Genomic DNA, 15,024 nt, shown 5'->3' on the forward strand with positions numbered 1-15,024 from the left:
GTCGCCAGGTCCCCAGAGCCTCGCGGCTCCGCCTCTTACGCCGCGCACTTGGCAGATGGTCCCTGGAGGCGTCTCGGCGCGGCGTGTGTGCGCCGGAAAGCACCGCGCGCCCTGGCCTCGCTCCCTTACCTCAACGCTCCTCCCACGTTGTAGGCGGGGCCCGCCAGCGCGCAAGCGCAGTCCCATGCTGCTCACAGCGTCCCGAGCCTTGGGCCGCGCTGCGGTCCGCACTTCGAGTGGTTTGGATCGGTCGGGCGCTCTCACTGTCATCATGTCCCGGCCACCGCCGTCTCCTCGGGCTGCCTCGGGCGCCCGGGCCCGACCTGCCACGGTGCTGGGCACCATGGAGATGGGTCGCCGCATGGACGCGCCCGCCAGTGCCACGGCAGTGCGCGCCTTCCTGGAGCGCGGCCACACCGAACTGGACACCGCCTTCATGTACTGCGACGGCCAGTCTGAGAACATCCTGGGTGGCCTGGGGCTCGGGCTGGGCGGCAGCGATTGCCGAGGTAACAGTCGCGCCGGACCTTACCCCGCCCGGTGCAGAGCTCAATCCCTCCTCCCCTAGCGGTGCAGTGGCCGCGGTGGTCATCGATGTCCCTCCCCAGCCCCTCCCTGCCTCGCCCCGGCTCTGTGAACTCCAAGCTCCTCAGGCACATCTAGCTTCAGACAACTGAATAGTGCTTTACTGCCTTTCCTCTTCTCTGATAGCTGCAATCTCGGTGGCCCCCATCCTGTATCCATGCACGCCACAAGCACCCTTTTCTCTTTCTGGTCTTTGACCAGTCCCTAGACTTTGTCCTTTGCATCTGGCAGTGCCTCTGGAGCTCACGGAGAACTGTAGGAATGCCAAGGGCCCAGTTGAAGAAGTAAGGGTGGTGAGGTCTGGGGGTGAGAATAAGGCTTCTGTGTCTGCTCTGTGCCAGACTTTGTCATGCCTTTGTGGGAGGGAAGGTGACCAAGCCACTGAGGGCTCTGAGTCCATTGGGGCAAATGAAGCAACCATTGCTCTATGGGGTGCAGAAGAGAGCACTTTAGGGGAGGCAGTCGGGAGGGCTCACAGAACATGACCTGGGCATTAAAGAGTCATTAGTACTTTCCTTGAAGGAGAATAAGAGAAAGGGCATTGGAGGCACAGGGCAGAGCTGGGCAGAAGACAGCTTGAAAATGCAAAGTTCATGGTATGTGGAAGGATGGCCACATGTGGCTTGACAGGGATGCTGTGAGTGAGGACTGCCCCTCATTAGCTCGGTGCCACTGGAAGTGCCCAGGAAAGTGCCTGGCCTCCTCTTTACCATCCTGAGGCTCCTCCTTCCCATTCCTGAGGAGTGGTCTCTCTGGGCCCTCCTTGTCTTCACAACTTGGTGGATCTAGAGAGACAGATGGGAATGTGTCTCAGGCCATGCTTTCTCGTTCACTGGCTCCCTTTCACTGATAATGCAGATTTTGTTTCTGGATTGTTTTTTCTTCTCCAGTCCTTCCCTGCTTCCTTCTTTGAGGCCAGGGATTCACTGGACCAAAATCCTCAGACCAGACTTGAGGCAAAGTTCACACAAGAATGCCTGAGGGGGTGGAGGACTATGGGCAAAGAAACTGTGGACTTTTCTCCCATATCCAGAATGATCAGGGTCAACCTGGTGAGTTGACTTTGCTAAGTATGAAAAATGCAGAATCTCTCCACTCTTCAGTCTAGATAGCTGGGATGCTTTACAGAGGGAGGAACCAGGTTAAGTTAGCTCATGCCAAGTTGCTTGGATGGCAGAACAAGTTAGCTCATGGTCGTTCTCATTGCCTCTGCAGTGCACGGTGGCTGTGGCGGGTCTGAGAGTCTGGAAGGGAGAGGGATTCTGCCTGCTATTCAGTCTCCCTCTCTCTTTCAGATCAGTCCATGCCAGGGGCCCAAATTCAGGTGCCGCCATCTCTTTCTTAAATACTACGATGGCCTATTTACTGGTCTCCTGCTTCCAGGCCTGCCCTCCAGAGTTCCTTCTCCATCCTGCAGAGGGAACTAGCTGAATGGTTCACACCCAAGAAAACATGGGAATGATCAAGCCCAGATTCAGTGGGATGGTATTTGAGGTGGAGTCTGTGTTCCCATCTCTTGTCTCATGTCCCCTGCCATGGAACTGACAGGCTTATAACTCAGAATTGGACCTGTGTTTTCTTACCTGTGTGACTTTATGTCCCCAGGCTTGTCCTTTGTTGGCTAGGACTCACTCTTGTGCACTCCACTTGAGATCATCCCTGGAGAAAGCCTCCCCTGGATTCCAGGATTGGCCTCATGCCTCTCTTTGGGTTCATGTGGCACCATGCACATTTCTCCTACTGCACCTAACCATACCGTAGTGACACTCTCTAGACTGTGACTTCCACAGGGCAGAGATCAGTGTGCTTAGTTCATTGCTGCCCCTAAGTCTCTAGCACAAGGCCAGGCAAAACCAGCAGTTTGGTGACTAATGATGGTGATTGGAACACAGGTGAATATTGAGACCTTAGACATTAATTACTACTCATGATATCCATGTGGAGACAGTTACATTATTGTCACCCCATTTTACAGATTAGGGAATTGAGACTCAGGGAACTTAAGTAATTTAGCCAGTTATATGTCCACTAAGTGGCTCTAGTAAGTCTCTTAACCATTACATTCTTCTCCAAGTGAAAATTGCCACCAAAGCCAACCCTTGGGATGGAAAGTCACTGAAGCCTGACAGTCTCCAGTCCCAGCTGGAGACATCATTGAAGCGGCTGCAGTGTCCCCGAGTGGACCTCTTCTACCTGCATGCACCTGACCACGGCACCCCCGTGGAGGAGACGCTGCGTGCCTGCCACCAGCTGCACCAGGAGGTGAGGGTGGCCCCAAACTTTGGGCAGTCACCTCTGCTCCGCTCCTCATCTTGGCACTACCAGAAAAATAGGGCACCCAGAGCAGAGTGGGGGACACACCCACCACCCCAGTGCCCCCTTCCTGGTCTCCTGGTTCTGACTGTGTTCTCGCCCCCCCCCCCCAGGGCAAGTTCCTGGAGCTGGGCCTGTCCAACTATGCCGCCTGGGAGGTGGCTGAGATCTGTACCCTGTGCAAGAGCAACGGCTGGATCCTGCCGACCGTGTACCAGGTGAGACTCCCTGGTGTGCCAGGGCTGCAGAGGCCTCGGGCTCCAGGGCTCCCAGGTTTCCCTGCCCCTCTGACTGGCCCCTGTGCCCTCTACCTATCAGCCACACCCCTGCTCAGAGCCTGTGGGAGGCTCCCAGGTGCCCTCAGGCCGAGCTCCCCAGCCTGGCCACTGGGCACGAGCTTGCTTCGTGCTTCAGTGCGCACCTTGATCCCTTCCTTCCATGCCCCGCTCCCTGGGAGAGGTGCTCAGGTCTCAGTTAAGTGGCTCTTCCTCTGGGAGTACCTCCTCACAGTCCCAGAAGCCTCCAGTCTTCAAACCTCATATGTACCCACTGTGATCTTGAAATTCTGTTTGTCTTTTGGAGGGAGAGATTCTGGGGACTGAGCTCAGGACACTTTACCGTTGAGCTACATCCCTAGCCCTTTTTATTTTTATTTTTTTAAACATCTGTTTTTTGTTTATTTGTTTTTTTACTTGTGGTTGGACACAATACCTTTATTTTTACGTGGTGCTGAGTGGAGGGGGGCCTCGAACATGCTAGGCAAGCACTCTATCGCTGAGCCACAACCCCAGCCCTGCCAGTCCTTTTTATTTTAATTTTTTCATTTTTTAGTACTGGGTATCTAACCCAGGGGCTTAATGAGCCACATTCCCAGCCCTTTTTATTTATTTACTTTTTTGAGATAGGGTCTCACTAAATTGCTAAAGCTGGCCTTGAACTTGCCATCCTCCTGCCTCAGCCTCCTAAGTCACTGAGATTATAGTGTACGCCACTAGCCTCAGATTTTTTTATTTTTAGTGGTATTGGGGATAAAGCACATTCATTATACATGCTAGGCAAATGCTCTACCATGGAGCTACACCCCCAGCCTTTTGTCTATTTTTTAAAAATTTGATTATAATATCTCTTAGAGGCAGAGATTTTGCCAGGCTTGTCAATAGTTGTAAATCCAGTATCCAGCCCATAGAATGGGGCCAATAGATATTTATCAATGATAAATGAAGGCCAGTTTCTCTTCCCTGGGCCCAACACTTCTTCTTTTTTTATTATTTAATTATTTTTTTTGGGGGGGGCAGACACAACATCTTTGTTTGTATGTGGTGCTGAGGATCGAACCCAGGCCACATACATGCCAGGCGAGCACACTACCACTTGAGCCACATCCCCAGCCCACCAGCACTTCTCTTCACTTCATACCAGTACTAGTGTTTAGAAATAATTGCTGAATGCTGGGTGTTCTGGTTCACACTTGTAATCCTGGCTACTCTGGAGGCTGAGGCAGGAGGATCCCAAGTTTGAGGCCAGCCTAGGCAACTTAGTGAGACCCCATCTCAAATAAAATAAAAAGGGCTGGGGATATAGCTCAGTGGTAGAGTACTTTCCTAGTATGAGGCCTTGGGTTCAATCTTCAGTATTGGGGGGTGGAAAAAAAGAGAAAGAGAGAGAGAGAAAGGGAGGGAGGGAGAAAGAGGGAGGAAGAGGAAGGAAGGAAAGAGGGAAAGAAGGCCTAGGGGCAGGAAAGACTGGGCTGGTGTGGACTTAGAGTCATACAAGAACAAGACGGTGGCACACACTATGCTCCCCACTCCTCTGTAGGCTCAGTCAGTTGGAGCACTTGAGCCCAGGAGCTCAAGGCTGCCTGAGCCACATAGCAAGACCCTGTCTCTTAAAACAAACAAAAAACAAATCAAAAAGTTTTTAAAAATGTTTTTAATAAAAGGAAGGCTGGGTTACTTTCCTTGATACACCCACCTTCTCCAACTGCCCCTTCTCCCTGCAGGGCATGTACAACGCCACCACCCGGCAGGTGGAAACAGAGCTCTTCCCCTGCCTCAAGCACTTTGGACTGCGATTCTATGCCTACAACCCTTTGGCTGGTATGGGCTGGTATGGGCTGCCCTGGGACAGGGCCCTCTGTGGGGGGTGAGCATTCCTGGCCCTGTCTCTGCCTATTCCTGCCCAGGTAGATGCCCAACCCTGGCCCTGGGAAATAGAGGGGGCTTTGACAGATGCTGGGCTGCACCCCTCGTCCCTCCTGGGTCCATCCTGCTCCTCAGTCCAGATCTGTGAGGGGTGTCAGCCCTGGGAGCGGCCTGGGCTGGGGTGTGATGCATGCTTCCACAGGGGGCCTGCTGACCGGCAAGTACAAGTACGAGGACAAGGACCGGAAACAGCCTCTGGGCCGCTTCTTCGGGAACAGCTGGGCTGAGACCTACAGGAATCGGTGAGCCACCTGTCTGCATCAAGACGGGTAGGGTGGAAGGTCCCTTTGGTCTGAAATGAAGTTCCAGATGTTTCCTGGGTCAAGACTTTCCTTGTACTTAATCTCTTAATCCCTCTAAGAATGACCAAACCCTCTGCCAGGCTTTTTATTTTCTTGTGGCCTCTGTGAGGATCCCAGGGCCATGTGGTCAGTCATCCTCTGCGAGGACCCCAGGGCCATGTGGTTGTCACCTCAGAGATCTTCCCTGAGGAGCATCTCTGAGAAGGAAGAAAGTACCCAGATGAAGGCCCAGGAGGCCTGGAGCTGGATCTTGCCCTTGCACTAGCTGTGTGCTTCACTGGGGAAAAGAAGGGCAGGTTTACGTGCTCTCAAGAATAAAGATGTCATTGATGTCTGATGAGGTAGCCAGCAGCCTGGGAGGAGTAGGAAGCCACTGTCAGGGAGGACCTGGGCTTCACTGCTTCAGGTCTTGAGGGGCAGTCACCCTGGTGGGCTTTTTGACTGTGACTCCCAGTATGACCCTCAAGGTTTTGACCCCTGTTCCACCCTCCCCACCTGCTCAGCTTCTGGAAGGAGGACCACTTCAAGGCCATTGCCCTGGTGGAGAAGGCCCTGCAGGCCACCTATGGCACCAGCGCCCCCAGCATGACCTCGGCCGCCCTGAGGTGGATGTACCACCACTCACAGCTGCAGGTAACCAGCTCTCCCTGGGGCACAACTTCTACCCTTTTACGGGGCCCAAAATTATCTTTGGGTGATTTCTAGAGTGTGTTTTGCTTTTCCTCTGAAAGCTCTCCTCCTTCCTAAGAAGAGTGTTACAAACGTGGATTGAATTATCACTTAATATGAAGCATCCCAGTTTTATTGAGAAGGAAACTCCAGCCTGCACAGGTGTTAAGGGGGTAGACATCGAAACACAGCTTTACTTCTGCAACCCCTGGGTCTCGCTCCTCTGGTGGGAGCTGGGTTTCCTTCTCCCAGGACCATGTCTGCCTTGTGAAAAATCCCTCCAGCTTTGGCCTTAGGAGTTGCTCATCATGTGACATCCATGTCCCTCATGCTCAGTAAACAGGGCCTAAGTGTGCTATGTGATTTTTTCTTTCTCATAACCACATTGAAAATGGAGAACAAGAGTGACTCTCAGAGAGGTTAATAATGAAGCTGTTTGCCCAGCTGTTGGGTAGCAGAACTTTCTTAGGTCTCTAGATAAGCAGGGGATGAAGAGAAGAGAAAAGAAGGTATGGAGTTTCCTAGGTGTGACTGTTGAAGGCACCTTCAGTTCTTTCTGGAAGTAGAGGATATGAATAAAGATTGGGCTGAGGATAGAGCTCAGTTGGTAGAGTGCTTGCCTTGCATGCACAAGGCCCTGGGTTCAATCCCCAGCACCACAAAAAAAAAAAAAAAAAAAAGAATAAAGATCCCAAATCTTGGCAGGGGTGGGAGAGGGAGGGACATGTGACTAGAGCCACTAGACAGTAGAACCCTGCTGAAGTATGGCCTTCTTCCTTACAGGGGACCCAGGGGGACGCGGTCATCCTGGGCATGTCTAGCCTGGAGCAGCTGGAGCAGAACTTGGCTGCAACTGAAGAAGGGCCCTTGGAGCCAGCTGTGGTGGACGCTTTTGATCAAGCCTGGCACCTGGTTGCTCATGAGTGTCCCAACTACTTCCGCTAGGCCCTGACATGGCTTGGGGTACTAAAGGCTTTTCTATGTTCTCTCTTGCTCTCTCACTCTGGCCAGTCTTTGCCTTAAACTGACTTAGCATGGTCTTTCCTGGTTGTTTTGATCATGCAGTATTTTTCTAGATTCCTGCCCTCTCCCTGCCGCCTCTATGATGAGAGCGTGCTGGAGCCGAGGCCCACACCAGCATTTCCTGTCTGAACAGAGCAAGCACTCGGCTTGCTGCAGCTTGGGCCTGGGCAGACCACAGGCTCATCTTCTGCTGCTCATCAAGGAGTTTCCCACCTGCCTGGGGACCTGCAGAAGGGTCTGGCACCATGAGCTGGGGTCTCCAGAGAGCAAAGGAAGTGGGAAGGTCTCAGGAACATGCTGCCCTTGTAAGGGTCTCCTCGCCTGATCTCCAGCCTGATCACTCAGTCTTCTACTGGTGATAGAAAAACGGGCCGTGCACCCTGGAAGTAATTTCCGCTCATTCAGAATCAACTCATTCGATAGAAACGACAGTCTGGGCAAAGGCTACATTAGTGTCAACACTAAGAAGAATAAAGAAGTGTCTCAGGATGCTGTGGACCTCTCTGTTTGTTTCTGAAATGAGGTCCTGCTGTTTCGCCCACAAGGGCCTCAAACTTCTGGGCTCCTGTGACCCTCCCACCCAGTCCTCAGGAGCAGCTGGGCTGCAGGTGCACACGCTCTCAGTGTCAGCAATGGATTTGCTCTTGTCTTAGTGAAGCCTCTTGCCAGGTCATCCTTGGGATGTTTGGCCTTCACTTTGAGCCTCCTGTTGGAGGTGGGGACACAGCGGTATTATAGTTTGGATCTGGAATGTGCCCCAAAGGCTCATGTATTGAAGGCTTGGTCCACACTGGTGGAAACTAGGAGGTGGGCCCTAGTTAGTTCACTGAGTATGAACCCTTGAAGGGTGTACTGGGAACGGGGCCCCTTTCTCTTTCTCTTCTGGACTCCATGTGGCAAGCAGCCTTGCTCCACCATTACTCTTGTCCTGATGTTCAGCCTAGCTGCAGGCCCAAAGTAACAGGAACAGAAACCTTGAAATCATGAGCCCAAAATTTTTCCTCCTTTTAAGTTGTTTTTCTCAGGCACTCTGTCATGACTCCTACCTGCAGCCAGGGTCCCCATTCCCTCGGCAGATCTCTCGTCCAAACAGGAGGCAACAAAGGCCTGAGAAGAAAATCCCAGGTCTGGTGGTTGCTGTTTGTCCATTTCCATGTGGCAAATCCCTGTAGCTGTGGGAGGGTTGGGAGCACAGGTTGTGGGACAAGTGGTGGCTGGAGTCAGCAGTAAGAGCCCCCTCTGGGAATGATAAGAGGGGCTCAACTGGGAAATCCCATGTGCTGTCTAGAGGGACCCTGCAGATGACAATGACGACATCATCATCATCTTGCAGTACTGGGAATGGATCCCAGGGGTGGGATTCACTGAGGAGCTAAACCCCTAGCCTTTTTATTTTTTAATTTATTTTGAGACAGGGTCAGTCTCCCTAAGTTGTGGAGGCTGGCCTGGAACTTGAGACTCTCCCCTCCTGCATTGCTGGGGATTACAGGTATGTGTCACTGCAACCAGTTCAGCTTTGTTTTTTATAGGAAGAAGTCACTCTTCTTTGTCCTCATCTGTACCAAAGCAGATGGTCCCCAGTGGGCTGGTGTATCCATTGTCATTGCACAACAACCTCCCCCACCAATTGCATTAATATGTTCTTTCCCAATTGATCTAAAGGATAATGTACTCCCTATTAGAATTGCAGCTGGCTTTTTGGGGGGATGGGATAAACAGAAATTGGTAAACTGATCCTAAAATTCACAGAAATTCAAGGACCCAGAATAACCAAAACAATCTTGAAAAAGAACAAAGTTAGAAAAATCAATGTTTCCTGGAAAGGTTACTACAAGCTACAGTATTAAAGACAGTGGGGAACTAGCATAATGATTGAAACACAGATCAATACCACCAGAGAATCAGAAGGTGAGAAATAAACCCTTATATGTACCTTATATGATGATTTTTTTATTAGTTACACATGACAGTACAATAATCTTATATGATGATATTTAAAGAGGATCAATGGGGAAAAGAATCACTTTTAACAAATGGTGCTGGAACTACTAGATGTCTTTATTCTTCTTCATGTGGAGGAATGAAGTTGGATCCCTTCCTCACACCATATGAAAAATTTAACTCAAAGTGGGTGAAACACCTTAATGTCAGCCCTAAAACCCTAGGAGGAGAATCTAGGAGTAAATCTTCATTGGTGAGATATGACACCAAAGTACATGCAACAGGAAAAACAGATAATTTGGACACCATCAACAAGAAAAAGGTTTGAGTTTTGAGAGACCAATGGGAAGGTGAGAAGACAATCCACAGAATGGAGGAAAGTATTTTTGAAATCACATATCTTCCAAGGAACTTGTATCCAGGACGTTTTACATATTCTGTATGGACTCTTACAACCTAATAAAAGACAGACAACCCAATTAAACAATGGACAAAGAATCCAAATGGACCATGCTCCAAAGAAGATATGCAAATGGCCAATGAGCACATGAAAAACTGCCCAACATGATGATGATTAGGGAAAAGCAAATCACAACACTTCACACTCTCTAGGATGCCTAGAGTTAGAAAGAATGTAACAAGAAAGAAAGGAAGGAAGAAGAGAGTAACAACTGTTGGTCAAGGTTGGAGAGAGTGTAACTTTCATACATTGCTGGTGGGAAGGTAAAAGGGAGCAGTCATTTGGAAAACAGTCTGGCAGTTGCTCAAAAAATTAAACATGGAGTCAGGCATGGTGGTACACACCTGTAATCCCAGCAGTTCTGGAGGCTGAGGCAGGAGGATCACAAGTTTGAAGCCTCCCTCAGCAACTTAGTGAGGCCCTGAGCAACTCAGCAAGCCTCTGTCTCTAAATAATAAATAAAAAGGGCTGGGGATGTGGGATGTGGCTCAGTGGCTAAGCACCTCAGAGTTCAATCCCTGGTACCAAAAAAAAAAAAAAAAAAGACAAAGGAACAAGTTGGGGGATGTGGCTCTAGTGGTAGAGAGCTTGGCCAGCATGTACAAAGCCTGGGTTCCATCCCTCGCACTGCAAAATAAATAAATAAAAAGGGAAAAGAAGCTGTGTTTTATCTGAAATGTAGCAACTATATTTAATCAAAATAAGAAAAACTGGTCCATAGAGTATAAAAATTGAATGAACCAGCAGAGGTTTTTATATTGGAATTGGTTTCTCTTTTTTTTTTTTCTCTGTAGATTAGATGGACAGGATGCCTTTATTTTATTTGTATATCCTTATTTGTATAAGGATCGAACCCAGTGCCTCACACATGCTCGGCAAGCACTCTGCCCCTGAGCTACAGCCCCAGCCCTGTCTTTGGCCATTTTCTATTGCTGGGATAGAGCACTTGAGACTCCAGGATTTGTTTTGTATTTTTGGAACCAAGGTCTTTGTTTTATATTTTTGGAACCAAGGATCGAACTCTGGGGCGCTTTACCACTGAGCCACATGTCCAACCCTTTTTATTTTTTGTTTTGAGACAGGATCTTGCTAAGTTTTTAGGGCTTTGCTAAATTGCTAAAGCTGGCCTTGAAAATGTGATCCTCCCGCCGCCTCCTCCCCTGTTGATGGGATTACAGTCGTGTGCCTTCTCACCGGACAAGAGGTTCTCCTATTGATCCACAGTTCTAGAGATTGAGAAGCTCAAGAATATGGCCCTGGCATCTGCCCAGGTCCTGGTGAGGGCCTCCTGCTGCTTCAACTCACCAGGGAAAGTAAAAGGGTGAGCGGGGACCCACTCTCCAGTCCTGCCAAGGAGAGAATTCACTAATTCCCAAGAGCAATGACCCAGTCCTACAAGGTCAGCCATTAGTGACCCAAATTCCTCCTGCAGGTCCACCTTCTAGCACCATCACAATGCAATCCAATTGCAACATGAGTTTCTGAGGGGACAATTCACATTGAATCATGGCAGGAATCAATGAGAAGGGAAACCACTGATGCTGGAGGCTGCAGAGAGGGCTGACCTACTTGTTTCCTTTCAGTTCTGGCCTACTTGTTGCTAATGATTGTGAGAGTTCACATCTCCAGTATTTGCATTCTGAATACATTCCAGAAGCAATTGGAAGGTATGAAGGTCAGGTTCCATAATTGCTTATGAGCATGGACACTTCTACTCCATAGAGTTTTAGTTTAATGAGGCTCTTTTCATCTTGACACCGTGTCCCACCAGAATTCGAATTTGTCCACGGCAAACCCAAATTTCTATCTTCAACGTTGAACTTTGTAACTAAATTTAACATGACGTTCACAGAAGTGGCAATGCTTCATTTTGAAAAAATGAGCTTCAAAAGCTCTACAGTGGCTCGGGAGGCTGAGGCAGAAGGGTGGAAAGTTCAAGGCAGGCTTTGACAATTTATCGAGACCCTGTCTCAAAAACAAAGATAAAAAGGAGTGGGGGTTTAGTTTGGTGGTTAAGAACCTCTGGGTCCAATCTCAGTAGCAGAAAAAAAGAACAAGGAAAATAAGAAAGTGAACCTTCTGCATTGTAAAAGCGAAATCTCATTCTTCAGATGCAATCTTCAAAAATTAGCAATTACATATCTGGGAGTGTCGCTCAGTGGTAGAGCACCTGCCTAGCATGCACCAGACCCTGGATTGATCCCCAGCAACACGCACACACACACACACACAGCAATTATATCAAGACACTTATGCCTCTTCAACTGTTTTCTGCTTTTCTTTGCGTGTATATGGGGGCAGGGGGTGTATTGGAGGTTGTACCTAGTAGTGCTTTACCACTAAGCCACATTGCCCTTTTTTTTTTTTTAAAGAGAGAGTGAGAGAGGAGAGAGAGAGAGAGAGAGAGAGGAGAGAGAGAGAAAGAGAGAGAGAGAGAGAGAGAATTTTTAATATTTATTTTCTAGTTCCCGGCGGACACAACATCTTTGTTGGTATGTGGTGCTGAGGTTCGAACCCGGGCCGCACGCATGCCAGGCGAGCGCGCTACCGCTTGAGCCACATCCCCAGCCCCACATTGCCCTTTTAATTTTTATTTTTTATTATTTTTTTCAAGGCCTAGGACCGAACTCAGGGTCTTGCACATTCTAGGCAAGCACTCTGCCACTGAGCTAAATCGCCAACCCCTTAATTTTTATTTTGAAACAGGGTCTTGCTAAGTTGCCCAGGCTATCCTTGAACTTGTGATCCACCTGCCTCAACTTCCCAAGTATTTGGGATTGAAGGCATGTGCCACTGTGCCCAGCTGTCTTCTGCTTTTCTTTCTTTCTTTTTTTTTTTTTGTGTGTACAGGTTTCATATTTTTAATTAGTTCTGTGAAGAATATCCTAAACACTACAAGAGACACAACAGAATATTTTTTCTTCCAGCATTAAAAAAAATGACATTCACAAACATTTTAAAGAGGCTTGTCTGTATAATCAGGGTGGTGATCTTGAATTTTAAGAAAAATTTATCATGTTCTTGACACAGATTGTTTATAGGTACATTTAGAAATTGCTTTCTAGTCATGATAAACATTGTGTACAAGTTTTAAAAATGCCCCAACTTTAGCTTTAAAAAAAATTAGTCTGGCTAAACTTTTCCTTTTGCCAGAAGCAATGATCCCGAGAGCCCAAACTAAAAACTTGGTAAAAAGAAAAATACCTGGGGGACTAACAAATGTGCTATAATTTGTCTTTAAATGAGAAAAAAAATTTTACATGGAGCTTTTTAAAAGGTCTTTTAACAAGCTACCTTGGGAGCTCAATTGAAAAATAGAAGTTGATGTACTAAAACAGATGTTTCAGCGCAGCTCCAAAAATCTTTATAAATACAGCGATTTGGAAGGACGATCCTGGATCAGAAGTGTTATTCCTTGTGTATCTACTTAACGTGCGCATGCCTCAACTCAGTTGTCATAATTGTCTCGATAATTTCCTCCTGAGTAGCGGTCATAGCCACCCTGGCTTCTGCCACTATAGTCTCGGGACCGTCCGTATCCATATCCATAACCTCCAGGTCGACTGTCATACCGGCCACTCCCATATCCCTGGTCCCCACCACCTCTAGAGTAGCTGCGACCACGCCCATGGGCCCCAAAGGCACCCCCTCTGGTGCCCCGGGCAGACTTGCCTGCATGGTCCACCCGGATCTGCCGACCATCCAGGGACTCTCCATTCATGGCTTTCATGGCATCTGAGGCATGTTCTGGATTGGTGAAGGTGATGAAGCCAAAACCCCGGGATCGCTGAGTCTCCCCGTCCTTGACAACAGCCACCTCAGAAATAGGTCCAAAGCTGCTGAAGTGGTCTTCCAGCGCCTGCTCATCAGTAGTGAAGTTGAGTCCTCCCACGAACAGCTTCCCGTCTTCAGAAGACATGGCAGTGAATTTGAGTCCTGGAAATTGAAAAGTAAAAGCGCTGGAGAGGCAGGAAGCTCTGAGGAGCAGGAAGAATAGGGACTATCTTCTTCTTTTCATGTGGCCAGCGACATCATTATACTTCATGACAGAAGACAAATATTGACATTGTGATTAAGTCAAATATTTATTATCAACTTTCTCGAGAAATGGAAATCCAGGGCTTAATATTCAATTAACTAGGCATCTGGCCCTTTGAAAGTGACTTGGACTCTGTCTTTGGCTGATCCTGTTAGAATGGTTGTTTTTCTGTGCAGATACACACCCTGCCTTGAGAGAGGAAATGCAAAAAAACCTGAGAAATAAGTTTTGGTTTATGATGAAGTTGTTGTTGGTAGAATTCTCCCCAGAGATTGTCTTCATGTAAAGTTATGTTGCTATGAGTTAAAGAATATGAATAACCAGGAACAGTGGTGCACACCTGGAATCCCAGCAGCTCAGGAGGCTGAGGCAGGAGGATCGGGAGTTCAAAGCCAGCCTCAGCAAAAGTGAGGTGCTAAGCAATTCAGTGAGACTCTGTGTCTAAATAAAAATATAAAAAAGGGCTGGGGATGTGGTTCAGTGGTTGAGTGCCTCTGAGTATAATCCCTGGTACCTGCCCCCCCCAATAATATGAATAAAGAATCCCCAAGCCCTGAGACTAAAATAATATGAGAGCATTTGAGTATTTTGTGTTGAGTACAATGGCCCTGCCTTGACTAGACTGCATAATTGAGATGTATATTTATAGTTTTTTGAGCAAGGTGCAAATTCTCTGACATGCTGATCAGAAGTGCTCACAATCTCCACAGAGTTGGTTGCATGCATTGGGTAAAGCACATTTAGGAGGAACTGCCGATGCCCGAAGCCTGCAAATCAGGGAATTACCATAGAACCACAGGTAGCAGAGGGGAAAAAATGCTCTCTTCATTCAAGAAATAACACAATTATATTTCTCCGTTTTAATAGTATTTTCTGTAGATGAAAAAAGATGGAATCGGTTGGCAAATCACTCTGGACTACCGAAGCTTAAGTCAAAGGGGCCAGTTTTGCTCCATCAGCATTGAACATTCATGACAGAATTATTGCAGTTACTGGCAGTTGGCATGTGAACTTGGACTTGCTAATGAATGGGCTTTTCAATATTTAATCAGGCAAAAGGTGAGGAAAAAAACCTCCAAATGATTTCACCTGTCGAGATATGCAAAACACATTATCTTCCTTTAACAGAGTTTTCAATATGCTTCTGGATTATTTTACTAACAGGTTAGACAAACACTAGTACAAAAATATCTGTCATGACAGATGTCCAAACACTTTATTATCAAAATGGAACTAGGCTGGGGATATAGCTCAGTTGGTAGAGTGCTTACCTCGCATGCAAAAAAAAAAAAAAAAAAATAGAACTAAAGGTGGATGCCATGGCGTCCACCTGTAATAACAGCAAATCAGGAAGCTGAGGCAGGGGGATCACAACTTTGAAACCAGCCTGGGAAACAGCAAGATCCTCCATCCCTGCCAAATGAAAAAGAAAGTAACTGAGTAGCACACATTCTGATAATGGCTCCCCTGGAACAAAAGTTCTCACTTCAC

At 47.9% G+C, this 15,024-nt stretch overlaps 2 protein-coding genes across 2 annotated transcripts; one reads left to right on the plus strand and one right to left on the minus strand.

Annotated features, from left to right (window-relative positions):
• Window positions 1–40: 40 nt before the first annotated feature.
• Window positions 41–7,580, plus strand: LOC308656328 (aflatoxin B1 aldehyde reductase member 2). Its single transcript, XM_081307328.1, has 7 exons — window positions 41–509; window positions 2,660–2,847; window positions 3,012–3,116; window positions 4,898–4,994; window positions 5,242–5,341; window positions 5,905–6,034; window positions 6,854–7,580. Exons 1-7 carry the CDS (start codon window positions 56–58, stop codon window positions 7,013–7,015), a joined length of 1,236 nt encoding a protein of 411 aa, XP_081163454.1. The 5' UTR covers window positions 41–55; the 3' UTR covers window positions 7,016–7,580.
• A 4,897-nt stretch (window positions 7,581–12,477) lies between these two features.
• LOC308655375 (RNA-binding protein 3-like) lies at window positions 12,478–13,488 on the minus strand. The gene has a single exon (XM_081305483.1). The coding sequence runs from the start codon at window positions 13,411–13,413 to the stop codon at window positions 12,943–12,945; it is 471 nt and encodes a 156-aa protein (XP_081161609.1). The 5' UTR covers window positions 13,414–13,488; the 3' UTR covers window positions 12,478–12,942.
• Between the last annotated feature and the right edge of the window lie 1,536 nt (window positions 13,489–15,024).

The sequence above is a fragment of the Spermophilus citellus genome (genome assembly GCF_964194105.1).
Source record: "Spermophilus citellus genome assembly, chromosome: 9".
Lineage (NCBI taxonomy): Eukaryota > Metazoa > Chordata > Mammalia > Rodentia > Sciuridae > Spermophilus > Spermophilus citellus.